The sequence below is a fragment of the Carassius gibelio genome, chromosome B14 (assembly GCF_023724105.1).
Source record: "Carassius gibelio isolate Cgi1373 ecotype wild population from Czech Republic chromosome B14, carGib1.2-hapl.c, whole genome shotgun sequence".
In the NCBI taxonomy this organism is placed as follows: Eukaryota; Metazoa; Chordata; class Actinopteri; order Cypriniformes; family Cyprinidae; genus Carassius; species Carassius gibelio.
Window position 1 is genome coordinate 28,309,212 of NC_068409.1, and position 21,413 is coordinate 28,330,624.

At 38.7% G+C, this 21,413-nt stretch overlaps 1 protein-coding gene across 1 annotated transcript; it reads right to left on the reverse strand.

Moving 5' to 3' along the window:
• Positions 1–1,558: 1,558 nt before the first annotated feature.
• Positions 1,559–10,653, reverse strand: scyl1 (SCY1-like, kinase-like 1). The gene is made up of 18 exons (XM_052574835.1): positions 10,455–10,653; positions 9,495–9,635; positions 9,076–9,198; positions 8,768–8,988; positions 8,514–8,604; positions 8,237–8,392; positions 7,582–7,740; positions 7,395–7,502; positions 7,124–7,237; positions 6,839–6,994; positions 6,558–6,746; positions 6,379–6,454; positions 6,083–6,277; positions 5,375–5,493; positions 5,170–5,250; positions 3,601–3,942; positions 2,600–2,678; positions 1,559–2,472 (listed from the first exon to the last, which is right to left on the reverse strand). The coding sequence occupies exons 1-18, from the start codon at positions 10,560–10,562 to the stop codon at positions 2,348–2,350; spliced, it is 2,583 nt and encodes an 860-aa protein (XP_052430795.1). The 5' UTR covers positions 10,563–10,653; the 3' UTR covers positions 1,559–2,347.
• Between the last annotated feature and the right edge of the window lie 10,760 nt (positions 10,654–21,413).

Sequence of the window (21,413 nt, forward strand, 5' to 3'; positions counted from 1 at the left end):
CTTTGCAATGCAGAGGAAACACAGAAGCTGCATTAGAAGTGACATTTAACATGCATTTACACAGTTTAATGCAGCTCAGAGGGACATGGAATACCTTAACCTGCAATCACAAATTCATGAATTATGTTTTGATATTTTTAACATAAAATATTGAAAACTGATGTTTGAAATAATTAAAAAAATGAAAAGATACCTTAAATGTAAAATTAATACCGCCAGGAGGCAGCAGTAAGTCACTGTTCATAAGTTAATCATTACGATTGAACCAAATCATCAGGAACAAAACAGCTCCTGGTGTTCAGACACGCAAAACAGCGCTGTGGCTGTGTTTGAAATTCTGTTGTTGTTGATGTTGTTGTTGTTGGAAGAATAGAACGAAAACATGAAATATGGTGTCTAAAACCTAAATTCTTAACACTAACTACTTATTTAAATGTTGTATTAAATCAATATCAAATTTGTAATCATGCTTGCTTTTTGAGAAAAGAACGTCACTGTTTATATGATATTTACTACATGAAATTATATAAATATACATTTTCTGCCCCCTTTCTTTAATTATGCGATAATTCTAAATCCTTTTTTTATAGACTGTTTAATGCATGCAGTGAAATAACGGACACTAAATGTGCGAACGCGCACTAGTCTAACCTACTAGACTTTATCCAGTTCATTTATTCTCTGCCAGCAGGTGAGGCTTTGATAGAGTATAACGGTTTCCCTGGTGACAGCAGAACACAAAACAGCACAGCACTGGACTATTAACGCGGAGCGCACGTGTTTATTCAATTAAATCATAACGTTAGACGTTTGAAGTTTAATCGTCACATTCAGCCATATCGCAATTCTGGTCATTAAAATTTAATTTGAAGACCTCTTGAAATCATAATTAAGACTTTCTTGTACAATTTAAGACTTAGTAAGGCTTTAAATTTAATAAAAGTAAATTTAAGAGCCAGAGGAAACCTTGTTATTGTCATATCCATTAAGACAAGGGTCAGCTACATAATGAAGTAATGTTAAGTGAAGTAAACATTAACGAAAGATAACATAATTACCATACTGTGCAATTATTATCTGTGACATAATCTTTGATACTGGATTTGTCACCACTCCTTAAATAAACTTTTACAAATATAGCACTGACTAAAGATAAGGAAATGAGACTGCAATAAATCCATTAGTCTTACTTTCCAGTCCTTTGAATTTTAGAAACCTTTCTTACGTTCATAAGCCAGTAATGCATTTGAGCCAACAACTTTCCATGACATTGCCCAACTCTGGCCAATCCCACATAAGGGATTTTTAGATTTTTTTTTTTTTTTTTGATTTTATATAGACAATTCGGCTAATTAAATATTTTATACCAGTGTTTTTTAGGCCAGGGACTTTTAATATTAAATTCCTTTATTTCTGGATTTTTGATTATACTGCAGAAAATAAATCTCACCACTACTGTCATGTCTGTGTTTCTGGCAGTTCAGTGAGACCTTTGTTACCATTTTCTGGACTAAGTTCTGTGAAACAGCAATTGAGCAACATGATTCTGTACACTACATTTCTAAAGACAGGCTGCTCCTCTTTATTATAAATACATATGAAGGTGGATTTAACATCTGTGTGTACAGTACATGAATGACCCCTTCTGAAAATATTGCACCGGATTTCACAGACCTCTCATTAACTAAAATCATCTGTTGATTAGTTTATTTTACAACATAAGCAGTACCGCCTACTTGGAACGCAAAAGAAGGCACAAACCAGAAATAACAAGCACATCCACCCTCACCAGTCATATGGCAAACAAAGAAAGAACAAAACGCCTTTCATGAGTTACAATGTTTTTTGGTCAAGTGAATCCTTTGTTTTGAAAATATCCATTTGTGTTTATACATGCACTAGTTATGGCATTGTTCCATTTAGGATCATGATTAAATAACAGCTTACATCTTGAGTTTCTCTGCATCATCCATTTTCATATGTCCTCAAAGACCTTCAGGGCAAAGCGGTCCTTAGTTACTGTATAATCAGTGTACATCCATAAAAGATATATAGGATTATATTATTAAAATTTCCTCGACTCCTAATAATCAAACCAGTGAGTTCATGCACACTCAGTAAACTATGATATTTTGTATTATAAAAATCATGATACTGTGGAGGAGAGGAAAGGACTATCATAGTTTAAGGTGTGTTAGCTGTTCCTCAGTCAGCAGACACGGCTGAATTTGAGGTCTTCCAAGTCGCCAGCATACAGACAGGTGTGAGCTCCGTCACGGAATGTTTCTTTAAAATCTCGCAGTCCCTTTATCTTCAAAGTGTCAATAATCTGTTGTACTTCCAGTGCTCAGTCCAGTTTGCGTGCGCCCAGTTTGAGAGGACCCTTTGCCGCTTTACGCTCTGCCCGTTTGGCCTCCAGCTCCTTCCGCCGCTCTTCTCGTTTCTTCTTTGCTAATTCTGCTTTACTTAAACCTGAGGGAGTGAAAGCATGGTTATTTGAGATGCACTTCCTATTTTCTCTAACTGAAAACACAAGAATGAAGCTGCATTGTAATACACTGTTTTAACTGCATAAATTGGAACAAAAAAAGTCTCTGACCCTGATCTCCTTCCAGTGACTCCCAGTTTTCTTCAGCTCCCCAGTCTCCAGCACTGTCTGCGTCCCAGCCATCAGACTTCTGTGGACAAAAAAAAAAAAAAAAATTCACACAAACATTATACACTGATACACATAATACACACTCTTACAGTTTAAATCTATATTAAAGACCCATCTCTTTAACCGGTCTTACACATAAAACACTAATACACTTCAAAATCCAAATCCATTAAAGGATTGTTAGGCTCCATTAATTAGGTAACCGGAACCGGGAACACTTCCCATAACACCCGATGTACTTGCTACATCATTAGAAGAGTGCCATCTATGCTAATATTTGTCTGTTTCTCTTATTCCGAGGTCACCGTATCCACCAGATCCAGTCTGTATCCAGATCAGAAGGTCACTACAGTCACCCGGATTCAGTACGTATCCAGACCAGATGGTGGATCAGCACCTAGAAAGGACCTCTACTGCCCTGAAAGACAGCGGAGACTAGAGCCCCAGATACAGATCCCCTGTAAAGACCTTGTCTCAGAGGAGCACCAGGACAAGACCACAGGAAACAGATGAACTGGTTTCATCTGGTCAGAGGAGAACTGGCCCCCCAACTGAGCCTGGTTTCTCCCAAGGTTTTCTTCTCCATTCTGTCACAGTTTCGGTTCCTTGCCGCTGTCGCCTTTGGCTTGCTAAATTGTAGTCACTTAATTTACAACAATATCGTTGACTTGATTGCAAATGATTGTAAAGATACTATTTAAACTGAACTGAGCTGATGATATCACTGAATTCAGTGATGAACTGCCTTTAACTGTCATTTTGCATTATTGGCACATTGTTTTCCTAATTAATGTTGTTCAGCTGCTTTGACGCAATCTTTTATGTTTAAAGCGCTATATAAATAAAGGTGACTTGACTTGAGAGGGAACTATAATCCAGAACGAATTTCCGCCACATTTAGCAATTTACAATGAAAGTAAATACCTTCACCAGAGACTTACCATTGTACTTCGTTGTGACACACTAGAAAACAGATCGGATGTTGCTGATTTTCCTTCCGGTCCATCCCAGTTATATTCGCTGGCCAATCGTACCCCTTCCTGTGCAGAGCTTAATTTGCCGCTCTTTGGAGCTCTGGTTGAGGCTTTACTTCGAGGTGTTGGGGAGAAACTATCAGCCAGACTCCCATCCTCATCCCAGTCATTACCCCAGCCTTCATCAGCAGGTGAACTTTGACCCTGACCATCTGCGTCTTTCTCATTCGACCAGCTGTCATCGGCATCCCAGCCAGAGCTCCAATCAGAACTCTGCTTCTTGACTGCCTCTGAGGACTTCCGGCCCACCTATGGAAACATGACATGTGTAGATTAGCCATATTAATGGATAACACATCTGTGAAATAACATTTGAATTAATATTATTCTCAATATATTTTGAAAGATTTTAATGAAATATATTGAAAATCCCATCTCAGACAACCACAATGAACGAATATGGTTAAAAACCTGTCAAGTTTTTTCATTTAGTACCGTATTTTTCGGACTACAAGTCGCACCTGAGTATAAGCCGCATCAGTCCAAAAATACGTCATGACGAGGAGAAAAACATATAAGTCGCACTGGACTATAAAGTCGCCTTTCCACTGTCTCCAACGAACGACAAGCGACAGACCGGAAGTCATTCATTTCCAATGGAAAGTAATGCGGGAGCTGCGTGTAGTTCCGATCACATGCGTATGCGGAAATTTCTGATCCTATTTGAGCCTCGGATACGTTCAAATATTTGAACTTCTGCGACTAGACCGTATGCGAACGCCCGAACGAATGTGATGTATTCTAATCAAAACTATCAGTGCGAGGTCAGAATTACCAATATTTTGTTAACATTCTGTAAAATGGTGGTTTATAATACTTATGGCAGAAATAATTATTTTAAAATTATTAAATCATTATTTACGTTGATTAGCCCCATAAAACCTACTGTTTTTATTTTGGGGGTCCCCTGATTTGTGACGATGCATTCATACATTAACTATATTCATTAAAATTATAAATTTTACCATGGTGAATATGCCAAGGTAACGGTTGCTGCACGACCAGTTTGAAAGTTCTGTGCGACTGCCGCTAGAGGGAGAAATGCGACAATCGTGTCCGAATGTCATGTGCAGAGGAAAGGGGGCTTAAGTCGCATTCATTTAGAACCAAGAACCAGAAGAGAAAACATTACCATCTCCAGCCATGAGAGGGCGCTCTATGTTTTCAGTGTAGGCTACAGGAGCACTGAGCAGCATAGAGCGCCCTCTTGCGGCTATAGACGGTAATGTTTTCTATAGGTTCATTTCTCTCGGTTCATGTCAAATTAGTTTTGATAAATAAGTCACACCTGACTATAAGTCGCAGAACCAGCCAAACTATGAAAAAAAGTGCGACTTATAGTCTGGAAAATACGGTAAATGTAAGTATGGATATTGTATATGATTCTTCAACATTCGCACAAAGCAAACACGAACAAATCAAGTAGGATAATAGTAATCTTTTATTCGATAAGCTACTCTAATGCAAATTACTTACATTGCTTTTCTTCTGTGTTGATGACGTTGCCGACCAATCAGAATGCCAATCGTTTGGATCAGTTTGGACTTTTTCAGGGTCCTGTGGAATTATTCAAATTCACAAGTATTCATGTGTATGATAACGCCTAACAATATGTCTAACTAAATGTCAAGCACTGAAAAAACACCAGAGACTTTACACAATTTGAATAACCATCTTTCACCTCAAGGCTTCCCCAGTCTTCATCCTCCCACCGATCCCCATCTGGCTCCACTGTCTCCTCATTTGATGTCTCTGATTGGATCCCACGTGCACCTGACATCTGTCCTTTCATTTCTGGCCCTAACAGGAAGAGGAAGTTGATGAGATAATAAACTTGGTGCCACTCAATTTAATGTTTATTTCTGCTAATAATCTTTTTTTTTTTTATCAAATCAAATTAAAGCTGATTGCTATGTTGAAACTAGATTTAAAAAGTAACTGCACTGAATCTAAAATCATACTTTCAAAATCTGAAAAAATTGAAAAGTTATTTTTGTATATGTAAATGCGCAACTCACTGAATGAAAAGTGCAAAAAACATTTTGTGGAAACTAGCTCATTTAGCTTCTTACTAAAGATTTGCTTCCTTGATAATCTTCATTTTGCTTAATTATCATACTTTAGCTGTGTAAATTGGAAGGCTATTTCCTCAGGAAGTCATATTTGTTGGCTGCATATGTCTTAGAGGATGCCTCATTTAGGACATATAGCCATGACATTGCAAAGCAAGAAAGTACAGTCATTAACACTTCATTAGATATTACAGGCAATTTTATAACAGTTATAATTATTTTTTTTAAATGAGACATCATTGGTGTATGCATATGACAAATGTGATCTCCATAGGGTGCAGCATTTGACATGAGACATAGCTTCTGTTGTTGCACACCTTTGCTTGCAGTATTTGTGGGTACTGGTCCAGCAGCAGGTTGAGGGACGGGGCTGTTTTCAGCAGGTGGTGCCTCTGAACCAGCCGGAGCATTTCGGATGAGTTTGGAGGTGATAGAGGAGACACCCGTTACCGCCCATCCTGCCCATGTAGCAGCTGAGCCTCCAGTCTGAGCCAATGCAGTCACATCCTTCTCTGCGATTGAACCGTTAGCATTATTTTTTTGACATTTAGGAACAATGATTTTTTTTTTTGTAAACTATCTCCTTAAAATAAGGGACAAAACATGCTTTTACCTATTTCAGCTAGTTTAGAGGGGTCTTCAGAAACTGTCTCCAGCTTACTGAGGAAACTTTTTATGGCTTTGAACGCCTACAGGAACAGAAATACTTAAGTTTAAAATGATGGATTACGCACACAAACCACAGAACATAAAAACAGATACTGTATCAGTGTGCACATCAGTTTTCTTTACCTGATCTCTGACGTTTTTGTCTGGGTCCACTGTCAGTGTGCACAGTGTGGGCAGAATACGACTGGCGCTTTCTGCCACACTGTAGTACTGATGGGTGGCAGCAAACCCCAGCACGCCTGCCGCTCGTGAGGCAGGAAACGGGTCTTTAGTTGCCCGTGAGAATGCAGAGATTAATACACGCTGGCGCATCTGAGAAAAAAAGCATCGGAAAAAAAGATTGTCATTGAGAGAAAACAATATGCCTGAACAAGTGAAGAACTGAGATTTTTAGATGCAGTTACCCCAGAATTTAGGTAGGGGGCAATTTTGCCCAGGCAAACAGTGGTGTTGCAGCGGATGGGGCCCTGATCGTCCCGGGCCTGGAGTCGTGCAAAGTGACGCATCAACTCTTGATTTAAATTGGTTTCATTTAATTTAGGGGCCAACAGTAACATGGACTACAGGAGAAAAAGAAATTCAAAGAAACATTATTTAAAAGTGTTATAAAAGTGTATGAAATATAATGGGAACATTTTACATTGAGGGTCAAAACACTGGAAAGGAGAGAAGATGGAGCATACAAATACCTTTACAGTCTGCTCTCGGATGGCAGGGTTTGTGTCTGTGAAGCCATGAACCACATGTGGAAAAATCTGTGAGTTAACTGCTGCTTCATTCAAATACTGAATAAACTGCTCCATCTGGTAAAAAGAGAGACAGATAGAAAAAATAATAGATTTAGAACTGAGACAGTGTGTATGATGGAGTCAGAGAGATTTGGGTAAGAATTTGGTATGAAGAAACTTTAATGTAGAAAACTTTTCCGAAAGCTACATGGAGCAATGAAGTGATGTATACCTGCTGCAGGAGTCGTATCCTCATGGCACGGTCGGTAGAGGAGAACATCTTCACTATGACTGGGATGATCTTCTGCTGGTACTCCTCAGCTGACAAATACTTCCCTACCTAACACAAACAAAATATCAGGACTTTATTAAAGAAACCTAAACCTCTGAAAATATGCAATACCAAAAATGTCTACCACCTTAAATAACGGTGTGAGGACGACAGCGCCAGCATTGCCGAACTCAAAGGCTGTAAGGAGCTGAGGCAGCACTTTATGTTTACAGAAATCTTCAGGAAAAGAGTCGAGATTCTCACTAAGGTCCTGGAAAAACTGCTGCTTCTCTGCAGGCTCTTTAATCTACACGAACACACAAACAAACAAGCTTTGATGTGACTTATCTGATCTAAATTTACTGTATTCATGTTACAGTATTAATAAAAACAACACCTATACACACAAAAACACCCGGATCATTCTACTTATCATGTTACATAAAAGATTTATAACATCTGAACATATTCATCAATATACATTACTGTTAAGATATTTGGTGGAGAGGTTCAGCAAGGAATGGATGCATTAAAATCAGTGAAAGATGACAATAAAGATGTTTTTACAACAAGATGTCTCTTCATTAAATGCTGTTTTATTGAACCTTCTATTCATCGATGAATCCTAAAGAAAGAGTTTCCAAAATATACTATGCAGTACAGTGGTTTCCAATACTGGTAATAAGAAATCCCTTGAGCTCCAAATCTGCATATTAGAATTACCAACACCAAACTTTTGAATGCAAGTGTAATACAACACAATACAGGCTCACACAAAAAGACACACACAACTGTTTAATTACCTGTATCTCTTCCAGAAACAGACAGCTTTCTACAAAGCTGTTGTTCATAAAGCCTCCAGGAGATCTGCAGTTCAGTAAGAAACGTGCAGGGTTGGGCCGAATCTTTGGGTTTGCTCCCACTAACTCACAGTAATGCGGCACTAACTGCTTTGGAATCTGTAAGAAGTAAAGAAAGAGATTTGAAAGACGCAAACAGCTTTCACTCTGTATGTAATAATCAAAACTAATATGGAAAAGTTGTTATATTACAACTAGTTAAGAAGAAATGCCCTAGTACCTTTCCGAGAGATCGTAACGAGGAGGCACGTGGTAAATTTCCATTAAATACTTCCCAAATGAGACAACCGAGACGCCACACGTCCCCTGTCCTGAGATGGTACAGACACAACAAAAAAAACTATAGTTTATTAAATATGCATTTTACTAAACATTTAAAGTCATGATTGAAAGTCGAGCCTATTTAAAATTTGTAATAACCTCCATGAAAAGTATGGGCTGAACTACTAGGGAATAAGAGATTTCTTCCTGTACCATTTATCTCCACCACTCCCAGGGCTCTCTGGAGGGTCATATCTCTCTAAGTCGGGGTTGATCACTTTAGGTGGTGGTAAGGAAGTGGTGTCTCCCTGGTCTGAGGTCACATGATCCAACCCTCCAAGTTTCCATTCACCAGCACGGTCCACAAAGACGGCCCACATGCCCAAGTTATTATGGTTGAGATGGCAATCATTCACCAAGAAGCTCAGTGCTTTCTGATGGGAAAGGATTGAGAGCAAACTGAGCAACTGAACTAATGGCTGAACAATAATATCATTTTAGTCCATGCCTTCGCAACTTACGACAATCTGATGAAGGCCCCATGACACCTCTAAATCACTCGCACCTCCCTTCTCCGCCTGGAGCTTCAGGTGAGCAGCCAGAGTCGTCACCGGCTCTGTGACGATGTACAAGCTTTTCTCTGTCTGATGCCAAACAGAAAAGGACAGGAGTTTTCATAATAATAGCTTTTTAATAATTACAATTGGGATAAATCTTGACTGTCAAAAGTTTGTGTAAAATCCCCCACTAACAAAAAGCGACTAAAATATTTATATTCTGGGAATCAAGTATATTTAACTGACAAGGGGTTACATTCAAAAAGCTCACCTCGACCTAACAATCAAGATGAAGAAAAGGTGAGCACTGCTTCAAGAGAACAACCCCCTTATGATTCATCATCACCAGATTATTAAACAACATTATTTCATGGGAGCCTTACCTCCAACCCATCTACGTAAGACAAGATGTTGGGATGTCTGAGAGTTTTTGTGCGTTTGAAAGCTGCTTTAGCCAGCTGTGTCTGCTCCTCTGTTCCCTGGGACACCTCATACATGAAGACTGACACAGGCTCACCAGTTGTCTGGAAGAAAGAGGGGGTGCTAGTTAACTTAAATTACTATTTATAGATATAGTAACACTATAATATAGGGACATCTATAGTTGGCCAAGAAGGCTAGTGCAATTAGATTTGGAAAACCAGAATGTCCTGATTATATTGACTAGTCTTCAAACGAACCAAACCACTGATATATAACCTTTAGTCAATAACATTACAGTAAATTGCCTCCCTGATGTCTGAGCTGCCATTATAATGTTGATCAGATGATTATCAGATAGAGATGAAGAGAATTGGTTACTGATGCCTGCCAGTAAACGTAGTAATTGACGATCAGATACAATTACTGATATGACATAGGTACAATTGGTGAATAATGATGTGATACAGTTGTTGATGGCCTGTCAGGACACGTGTACAGTAAATACAAACACTGCACCTTTCTCCACAGTTTATATAATCAAATAACGTATAATACAATGTGCGATGACAGCGTAACACTCAAATGAAACACATAAACAAATGAATACTAAAAATCGTACTTAGTCATACTGTCATTAGTAAACCGTTTAATGCATCTCTGTGTTTTTTGTTGACGTGGCCACAGGAACAGGATGACAAAAGAAACCTAGTTTGTGTTATAAGTGGTCCTTATATTGAAACAAATGCGACTTTAAAGACGTTTAGTAGTGCCAAATAAAACATATAATCCTACAAAGTTTTGTGCTTTTTATATTTGCTTTACTGTGCAACGCCAAGCGGGGTGTAGCTAAACTTTAGTCCGAGGCTTCAGCGGCCTGCTGCGACACTACATGCTTTATATTATGTGTCAAGTCATTTTACCTTGCGCTTGCCCCGACTGAGGGTCCATATGCCTGACTTTTCTTGGTTTTCGGGTAAAATCTCATAGTTGAAGTCTTTAATAGGATCCCGTGCGAAAAAGGACCACATCCTTCCCTGTCAAACCAGCCTACGATGTTGCTGTAGGACTGACACCGAACCAACAGAGGACGCACCTGCTCCGCGACCAAAAAGCCACCAGGCCACGTGACACACACACTGAGTCCTCTTCATCCTGTTTGTTGAAGTTGAAGTTAATTTATTTATTGTTCAATTCAAAATGGGGGGAAATATCATTATGCAATAAATGTTTTTCTCTAATATACGTTAGCCACAATTACTGGTAATATTTTATTCAATGCTTTTTGTATCATAATTTTACCAAGATAACTCCGATTCTTCACCTATAATGCTTAAAACGTTTGGAGAAGACAAGAGATCATAGAACATTCCTTCACCCAAAATCTCTCCAGATCCTTAGATCTCTAGCTCCGAGTTGGTGATTCTTCTTTTCGGTTCACCCCTCGTTTTCTATAAGGTTCAGGTCAGGAGACTGTTATTCATTATTATTATATTTATATATAATTATTATTATTATGTTTGTTTTTGGATCATTAATCCAACCGTGGCCGATTATAAGATTTAAGCATTAAGAGCCAGTTTTTTTTTTTTTTTTTTTTTTGTCTGTTGGTATTTAATTGAATCCATGATGTCTGAACAAGATGTCTAGGGCCTCTGCCAGGAACATAGTCCCACAACATTAAAGACATACAAGTATATTCCATTGTCCACATGGGGTTCTTTACCCCTGTGTGCACCAAACCTGTCTACTGCTGCTGCTGCTGTTGCAAAAAAGATAAATATATATTTTATCTGCCCATAGAGTCCAGGCCTGTTTGAAGTTCCAGTAATGTCTGGCAATGTCTATGTTGGAGTTTGTTTTCGGTTGACACCAGATTTTTTTCTTCTGGTTGCTATGGATGATGTCAGCATACTAACTATGCACACAAATGATTGGCTGATAGTCTCTGTCAGAGATTTACTCATAGAAATATTGTACAGCGCTATATATATTATATTGCCATAATCATATAAAGGTTTTAAATTTTTTTAGCATTTTAAGCATTAGTCGACTATTAGTCACACTTTTATTAATATATTATATAAATCATAATAATGAGCCTTTAATTGCCTACAGCCTAATAAGCGCTCAAGCGCACGTAAAAAAAGGCTTGCCACAGTGTATAATTAAGTACAAATATAATAATTATGAATTTGTTAGGGAAAAACAGCAAGTACACTGCATTAACGTTTTAATTTATCGTAACGTCGTAATTTATTGTTACACTAGTGTCTTCTGTTTAAGAGATGAAGTCTGCGACAGTGACTCTCTGCAGCACCTGTGTGCATGTTTCATACGGATTACACAATGTGAGAATGTTTTCTGTTTGAATGGATACATTCAAGAAGTTTCACTCTCTATAGATATATTTTTCATGTCTGTAATAAGGCAAGCATCCAGAGTTTTCAAGTGACACGCTCAAGTTCACAGATGTGAAGTCCGAGATGGCAGAAAGCGCATCATGTTTGCTTTAATTATGTTTAGAATAACATTTTGTAGCTATTCTGAGTTCACAGGGTAAACGTGGAGATAACAGATCCAACAGATGCATTACTCTTATCTGCATGAGCAAAAATGACTAAGTATTTTAAGAGTAAATGGTCGCCTTGGCGCCTCCATCTGCGGTAGCCCAAGCACGTTCAGCTTCCCGATCAGCACAAACATGCACACTTTTTTTAAGCTAACATTAGATTGAGCTGCCATGTACTGTACTACATACATATCTCAGATGATAAGCCATATTTGTGGTTGATGAATGTTAGGCGAGCATATGCAGTGGCGTAACTTTGCTTTGAAAAGTGGTGGGGATACCACGCAACTTGTTTTGCTCATTTTTTTAATAACCTTACTAGGGGACTGGGTTTACAATTGGAAAAACTTAATTTACGCTTTTCAAAAATACATCAATGTACCAGGGGCGGCGTCAGAAAATTTTGAATGCAGGTGCTGAGGGGGTGCTAGACCTGGACTGGGGGAGCTGGGCATTCAGCACTTCATACTCATTCTTCCCACTGGTAGAACTTTCTGAGTTGGTTGCAAGAGGAAGGTTTTTTTTTTTTTTGCTACAACATGCTATTAAATCAATGCATGCTGATGAACTTTTACTATGGTTTATAGTTATATGTAACCGAAAGTGCTTAACCCATTCTTTTTCATCAGTAATAGTATTTCTGATGTGAATTTTGTGAATGGGAGTTCCTCTTTTGCTTTGTTATAAGCCCGGCTTCTGATGCTTTCACTTTCAATTTCGCAATCTTTTCAGGTTTTACAATAAAAGATAATTGTCTATTTTGTACGGTGCTTGGGAGAGGACCATAAACAGTAAAAGAAATTGACACAGCGACCCCATTGGATTAAACGGAGACAAGTTAAGTCAATTAGAAGCACTAACTTCCCGGGGGCCAGGTGTACTGCACAGACTCAAACTGAGCTTGATGACATAGATGTCACGTGAGCAACCTGTAAATCTTCTAACCGCTGTGCCAAGAGAAATCTGAATCACCCACCGAATCTTCCAGAGAAGGCGAGCGTGAACAGGAACAAATTTTGGTAAGTATTCTGATTAATTATCTCCCTTGACTTCATGCCTCAACATCCCCGATTGCCTCATAGACAGTAAAAGATTGTCTGCGAGCTTCTCCTCCGGTCCATACAGTAATTTCTCTAATACTGTGCGACAGAATCGCTGGTTATGAACCTCTATGATATCATAACTTGACTTAAGACAGCAAAGATAGGTTTTTCTAAATGAAAACACTGTTGGTGACAGTGCTTGCATGATGTTGTCTTTTCACAAGAATACCATCATGTTCACCATCTCTGGTTGAAGAAGAGATCTTCTACTTTACTTCAGCGTGAAACCTTGTCTTTTATGGTCTGTGGTGAAAACCATCAATATTCGCGTCATTTTTGCTGACGGGCGAGAAGAGGGAGCACAAAGTAACGCGGGTTTAATTGTAACGCAAGTGGTTTGAATATTTATTTTTTTATGATCTCAACATTATACAGAAACAAATGTGCGCCAAATTCAATAATATTTTGAAGATACCACTTAACATTGTTTTACTGTAGTAAAACTTTAATTCTGGCTTAAGTACATTTTTCATCTGTTTTCTTTATTCATTTATAATGAGACCAATCTGCTATTACTTTAATCTCCAATCTGTTATTTATCAGTTCAGATCATTTTTTAATGCCTTGATGACTAGCAGAATACACGAACCAGTTTTAAAATACAGTTGTGCAGATGAGGTACAATTGTAAAACTGCATTACAATCTGCTATTACAAGCGAGGTCATTTACAATATTTACTATAATTTTAATGAGAAACAAGAAACATGTGAATACCGGTCCAGAACTATATTTGTTTTTTCTCATTGGATGAATGCTTAAGGGCATTAATGGCCTTTGTATTACCTTATATTTATACTCCTGTGAAATAGAAAAGTCATGGTTGGATAATTTCATGTATAAAAATATATATAACAGTGATTTCTGCCATTTTTAAAGCAGAAAAATTAGATATCGCGCCTTTAATTAGGTAACCCATAACACTTCCCAGAACACACAATGTACTTGCTACATCGTTAGGAGTGGCAGCTACACTAATATCAGTACGTTTCTCTTATTCCAAGGTGACCATAGCCACCAAATTCAGTCTGTCTCCAGATCAGATGGTCACTGCAGTGTGACTTAAATGATACAGCCAGTGGTGTGACCTGTTAAACATGGCCATTTCCTCTATGAGTTCATTTTGAATGTATAGAGCATGGGGCATTTATATATGTGTGTATATATATATATATATATATATATAAAAAAAAAAACCTTCACCCAAAGCATGCGTTACTTCTAAATGAAACCTTATACAGATGAAGTGGAGACTTTAGTAATGTGATGCTAATTCAGTGGACCATTTGAAAAATCCTCCAGTCATAAAATTATGCATGTAGTTAACCAATGAGCCAGCAATACACGGACCCTGCTGGCAAAAAAAAAAAAAAAAAAAAAAACCCTTCCACCTACATAACACATTTGTAATGAGGTACATAGAATTCTAGTAGCTATAAACTGACAATTGCATTAATGCAGGATTTCAGAAATACCATATTGTTAAACATTGATAACCTGTATTCAATTTAAAGTTTAGGGAGCAATATATTGGAATGACATGAACGTGTCAAGGCAGTTAGCAAAATTTCACAAGTATAAACATTTTCAAATCAATCTGACTCATGTAAATAGAGAAGAAAAAAAAAAAAAAAAAAATAGGAAACTACCTAAACTTAGGTACAAAGTATAATTGGAGCAGGAGGTTAGAAAGCAAAGACGCCGCAGGGAATTGAACCCCGTCCTGAGAATCAGGAGTGCCTCCACCGGAGTCTTTTGCTTTTTTTCCTCATAGAGGTTAAAAGCAAAACCTGAAGGAACAATCTAAGATTGTTCCCTCAGGAAAAGAAAAACCTCAAACCCGCTGCTCTACAATACTCCTCTTCTACAGCTCTTCTTTAGCCTGAAACTACAAAGACTACAGGTCCCCCCCCAATTCTCAAAACACTCAATATACCATTGCTTCTGCAGAAGTAACGGTCAAATTTACATATGCTTCAACTTCGAAGAATAAATTTCTGACCAGCAAGGTCTTGAACAAGGCTGCACTTCACATTCAGGTGTGACTTGAGCGTTTAAAAGCTGAAACACAAAGAGAACAGTTTAGAAACCCCCCACCCCGCCCAACCCATATCATTACCAATGTAACACAAATGTCATTTACCACCAAACAAAGGTCCAGGTCTCGAAAATCCCACCAACACGACCAGAACATAGTCCTGCCTTTGAAAATCACGGTTCCTGTAACTAGACAAGTGCCCACAAGGTTCCCCCCCCCCCCACCAGAACTATTTTCCAAATCTTTAAGCAAGTGTGTGTAAAACTTATCTCCAGCAAGTGACGCTTTACACCCAATTCTTCAGAGTAAAAGAACTAGCAAGTCTACAGCTGCAACTGAAAAAGATGAAGAGTTTAAAAGCCTGCATCCCCCCTCCCCCCATCCCAGTGACAATTTAGAAACCATTTCAGATACCAATTACAGCGATGCAAGCACATCCATCCACTCCCATGTTATGGCACGGTCTCATTTTTAGAAAAATCACAACCGCATACCTGAAAAGAGAGAAAGTGTTGCACAACCCCTCCCCCCAAAGCTAACAAATTCCAAACACTGACAATGGATGATCTAAGTTTTAGTGCATGCATATTTATGAAATGGTGAGTGCTAGTTCTACCCATACACAAGATTAAAAATCAGCTACATGTACTTAACTCAACAGATAGAAGCAGAGTGATGCTCAATTAGCAGCAAAATATGGCGAATGAGGTTGATCAGAGAGACTGTTTCATCAGGCAGTTAGGGCTCTCCCAGACGACAAGACAATTTTGCTCCCTAAGTGAAATTGACCTAGGAAGATGAATGGGGAGAGAGGGAAGAAAAAAAAAAAAAAAAAAAAAAGCGCAGACACTGGGTTTTCAGCGAAGGGCTTCCAAGGTTTGGACATGGCTCTCAAGCACACGATGGGGAGATTTGATTGGCATTCAAGTGAAGACATCATACACCAAGGTAACTGCTCTCACAGACAGCCTTGCATTCAGATGCAGTTGAAAAGGCAGGGGACAGACTGGTAATCTGAAACAAAAAGCTTCTACACAAACACTTCCACGACACCGACTACAATACTAATGTATAACTCAATTAAGGAGTTAAGAGACTTCGTGCATGAATCATTTATAACACAAAAAAAAAAAAAAAAAAAAAAAAAAAAAAAAAAAAAAAAAAGTGCTTCTGAAGCATTGGTGACTGATGTTACTGAATTTACATGATGTTGCATGAGGATTTTACAATCAAGTTTAAAGATTCAGACACCTGGTAACTACAGGCTCCACAGGACGACATCATGTAACTTCCACCACACAGCTGATTCACACTGATGATTTCTGCAGAATAGAGAGAAAAGTTGCAAAGCCCTTCCCACCCCAAACACATTTTTCCCCAGATAGCTTTCGGTTGTATACCCAGTTCCAAATAAAGCTGCACAGTTGCACAGCTTTTCCCAGCCACTCTTAATTTGGATTCTGGAGCACATTTGTGCAACAGCTGAACAGACTAGTGCTATACATTTGTAAAGCAACTTCTTCCACCCCTGCACAGTTGCGCAGATCAGTGGCTGGGTGATAATTTTAAAAGCATAGTACATTTGAATGTTTACTGTAGCACAATGAATTGTTCTGCATGCCGAAGAATTCAGTGGAACCGGGTGACTTGTCATAACTTCAGAGATGCTGCATTCTCCACAAGACTTTGTAAGACTCTGCAAGACCAAAAATGGAAAAACAAGACCCCTATGCCCACCCTTACAAGACAACCCAATATAAAAACTAAAGATCTACAAGAGTAAGATAAAAGGATAGGCTTATAGCCAAAGAGACTACAATTTAATGCATAAAGCATATCTTCAGGTTAAACTGATATTTTTGCCTTTCTTCCTGTTGTAGGACTGGACTGTCTGCTTCTCCAACTTGAATGGTTGACATCAATCCCTGGCATCCAAACTCTACAAAAAGTGCCAAGCTTTACACCCACACCTGAAAAGCAGAGAAATACCCAAGAAAGCCCCACACAGACCCCAAAAAACAAATGCATACCAAAATATTTCAGTCACAGCAAGCTATGCATTTATTAACTGAAAATGGGCACAGTTACAGAATGTACACTTGCATACAAATTACAAAGCTAATTTGTAATAAGTGCTTGACCACACATCTTACAATTGTAACCGACTATTAATGGAAAAAGGTTAGGACAAATGGGATTGCTTAGTGACCTTACGTGACCAAAAAGGCTTGAAGTTGATTGATGCGAAAGCAAATCTTTACATACAATGTTAGGATGACATCTTCAGTTGAAAGCATTCAGGGACACTGCACACTGAAAAATGCAAATGGGGAGGGAGCCTACACACATCCCACACTTTAAAGTACAAAAATGTAACCAAACTATAAGAAACTAATACAGTTACTGCTTAGACACTTAGCCATCAAATTATATATTCAAACAATGACAGACAAATGCAAAAATGGCCATTTACATGAATATCCTATTTACTTGCCATTAGAAAACCTTAAAAGCATCTTGGTCTCTTTTGAAGTAGCTTTGCTCCTTAAGTGGGGGAGGGGAGCAGATATTGGTTGGACCACCAGCTTTGTTCTTTTGAGGGTTTGTTTCAATCTGTAAGAGTCAAAATTAAAGCAATCCCCCCCAGATCAACAAACCCCATAACACAAAATACACAACCAATATCGATATACCATTCAATGAGACAAAAGAGTGCCATAATGTGTTAAACTGAAGCGTTTGATCCCATTCTAGGTTACCAAAGGTGTAAACGCTGGTCTAGATGCCATGGAAGGCTTGTAACAGGGCCACTCATCCACTGGCAGACACACTGGTGGTTCCTTCCCCCATACAGCGCTATTCAAGCCACTGCACCCTTAAAAAAACTGCTTTCACAAACTGCAAAGTCTAGGAAAACATTTGGGTTAACTGCCCACTCCCCTCCCACCCCCACTGACCATGATAATCCCCAACATTCAATACTGGAAATTATGTATGAAAGTATATGGTTCACAATTCCAAACAACTTAAAATCAATGAGGTACCTTCCTAAATCCAATCAAAGTAGCGGTATTCCTTGTAGCTTTGTAAGAATCGTTAAAGAGCAGTCAATAATTAGACTAAAAGGGTCCACACGACATCCTGGAATCCCTTTTGGTTCTATGGCCTCTAATATGACCAGGGCCTGTGGGAAAGAGAACTAGAGAAACGCATTTGCCCCTTCCAAACACCCCAAAAAAAAACTGTGCATTGACATAACACCACAATTCAGAAACTGCATTTGCAAAATCTCTATGTTATTACTTCACATAAAAAAAAGAAAAGCCGTTTCCTTTTTTTTTTTTTTTTTAAGGAAGCGGTTGCTTCAATTTCACATAATTCATGCATGAACTGTCAATTTTTACCGGCAGGCAATATGCAGCTGCCCTGGCATCATAAGCTGGACTGACGCAGTGGGGGTGCAGTAGAGGTAGTTGTGACATGTAGGGACGGACGTAGAGGAACTTCAACTCCGAAAAACCCTTCGCATGTGGATAGCTTCTCAGGACAGACCTAATGGATTTAAGCGGATATGGGGACGACTTTTCCACAGGCCTAGAGCCAAAACGCAGCGGAGGCGTGGTCGATTTAAGGATGGTCATCTTCCACAGCACACTAACGCCATTCATCAGACTTGACCAACAAGAGGATAGATGACACATCGGAATTTCAAACATTGTCACTCACCACGCCTGAAAAGGAAAGAACAGAACTTCGCGAGCAAGTGTTCTGGAATGCAAACTAATGACATGACTTAAATTACACAGGATACCTCTACCCATACAAACCAAATGCCCTCTTCATGACTTTACTATGGCGAAGACCCCTGTTACTCTGCTTGCGAGCCATCTTTCTTTCGCTGAAGCTGTTGGGACGTTCATCTTTGGCTTGCTCTGATCTACACCAGCTGAGCTCCCTCTGGTGGCGAAAGCTGTCCTGACGCTAATCTGCCTTGTGGATCTGGCTCCCCCATCTGGATACTGCTGCTCTCCCCCCTGCTCTGTGCCCTCCGATCCTCCCCTGGCTCCTCTCTGGTCCTGCCTGGCTCGACAGCTTGTCTTGACTCTCCCTGGTCCTGGCCTCTGCTGTAGATCTTTTCTTCAATCCGTTGTCATCTAAGCGCTAGGTCGTTACTGATCAACTTTAACTCAGTCCATTTCTCCGTATTTCAGTCTTCTGCTGATATTTTTGGAACATGAAAAACAAGCTATGCTCCCATTTCACAACTGTTGCGCAACACGCGTCTCAGTCCATAAAAGCGATCACTTAAGTGGATCGTTCAAATAACTTATTCAAAGGTGCGTCATCGTAGCTGATCAAAATGCTTCTAGGCTTATGAATTGATGGTCGAAATATTGGTTTTACGTATGAGGAAAAGAAAAAAGAAAAAAAAGTTGACTGCAACTATAACCACTGTCCAGGTTCTCAACTATAAACGTAACGTTACTTGTTAAAAATATCTCCAAGACGGGCCTCTTTGGCTTTAAAAACTTTTAAATATGTTCCTTCCACGCTAATTATGATATATCGGCGTGTCATCGCGACCGCCATTTTGTTAACGTTGCTTACGTTAAGAATGAGAAAGCACATTTTGAATAACAACAAGGTTTTTAAGTCAAGTCCCTTCCTAAACCTCTTTGAAAGAGGAGTATACTTAAAACTAGCTTAATAAAATAAGATAGTATGGTCATAGCAGAGCTTTGTTTAAGCTATTAGCCAGCTGGTTAAACATTAACGTTAGCCAACTTGGTAAAATAGACGATAATGTTATTCCGTCTCATAAATTGCCTATGTTATGGTTTTGTCTTTTCTATTAGAAACAGTCTAACGATAAAGTCAATTATTCCTTTAAAAAAAACACTTTAACTAAAAAAAAAAAAAAAAACTTTCATCAAATCTTCTTCGCGCTAAATATTAGTAGAAAGCCTTAATATAGTCGACTACAACAAAGTATAAAAATATAAGCGAAAATAGCTGACAAAGAACAGTGCCTCTAGTCTACCGTATCGTTAAGAAACAAAAACGTAGAATTCGAAAACACATCACCAGATCAAAGACCCTCTCTGTCTTCCTCAGCGCTTCGCCCCGTTCTGACGCGATTTGTTTTGGCCTCGGCTTTTATAGACCGCTGTGAGGTGGTCGGTTTCAGTTCCTTCCGCCGTGTAATGAAAAATAGTCCCTCTCAAAAGAATCGTGACTTTCATCTTTTTATTCAGAGCTATACAGACCACACAATATATGCTGCTATGAACATTCATGAATATTGTTATAGGTGAAAATGTGTATGTAATCAAAAACAAAACATCATGGTTTTATTATAGCAAACATTCTGTGTTAACCGTTGAGTAAACAATTCAAGTAAGACAGAAAGTCGAACTAGAAAGCAAAAATTCACCAAATTTTACAGCAAGTTACATCGGAATTTTTTTTTAAGTTATTCCCCCACAATACACAATACATACTTTTTATAAGATTAACGTTCACAGCTGCCCAGAAACGCAGGATGATTAATCACAAATGCACTTTTCAAACAAAAACAACAACAGTGACGTCAGAAGCGCAGTGCGGAGGTATACAACACGGGTAACACAAGCCCCTCTTTCGATCCGGCTCAAACCGGTTTTAGTGCACGGATCTTCTTTTCTTTTAACCGCAGTGCTTCAATGCGCATGCGTGTAAACAATTTTTGGCTTGATCAACTAAATTCCAGAATGTTCTAGTTTAATCCAGATGGAAAGTTATGAGAAAACATTCAAGCTTTATGTGGAGGTCAAGACATACATTATACTTTAGAAGGTTAAATAAATGGCCCATCGTAAAGAGATTCTGGCCAATGTTTTTGTTTTGATCTAGTCATGTACATTGTGCTGTGTGAGTAAACGTGTGCTGTAAAGTTATTTGTTACTCACTTGTGAACTGCTTCCAATAAAAAATGAATAACGGTACATCTAACCTGAATTCAGAAACGAGTCTTTACCACACTGTGTGCGGGGTAAACGTGACTTCGAGCACGTCTCCTCTGGTGTTTGTCCTTAAGTCCATATAAAGACAGTGTGAAGGAAAGGGGGAGGGGGTAACACAAATACACTTAAAAACACGAAATACCAGTATACTGCCCTGTTTATGTTTTAA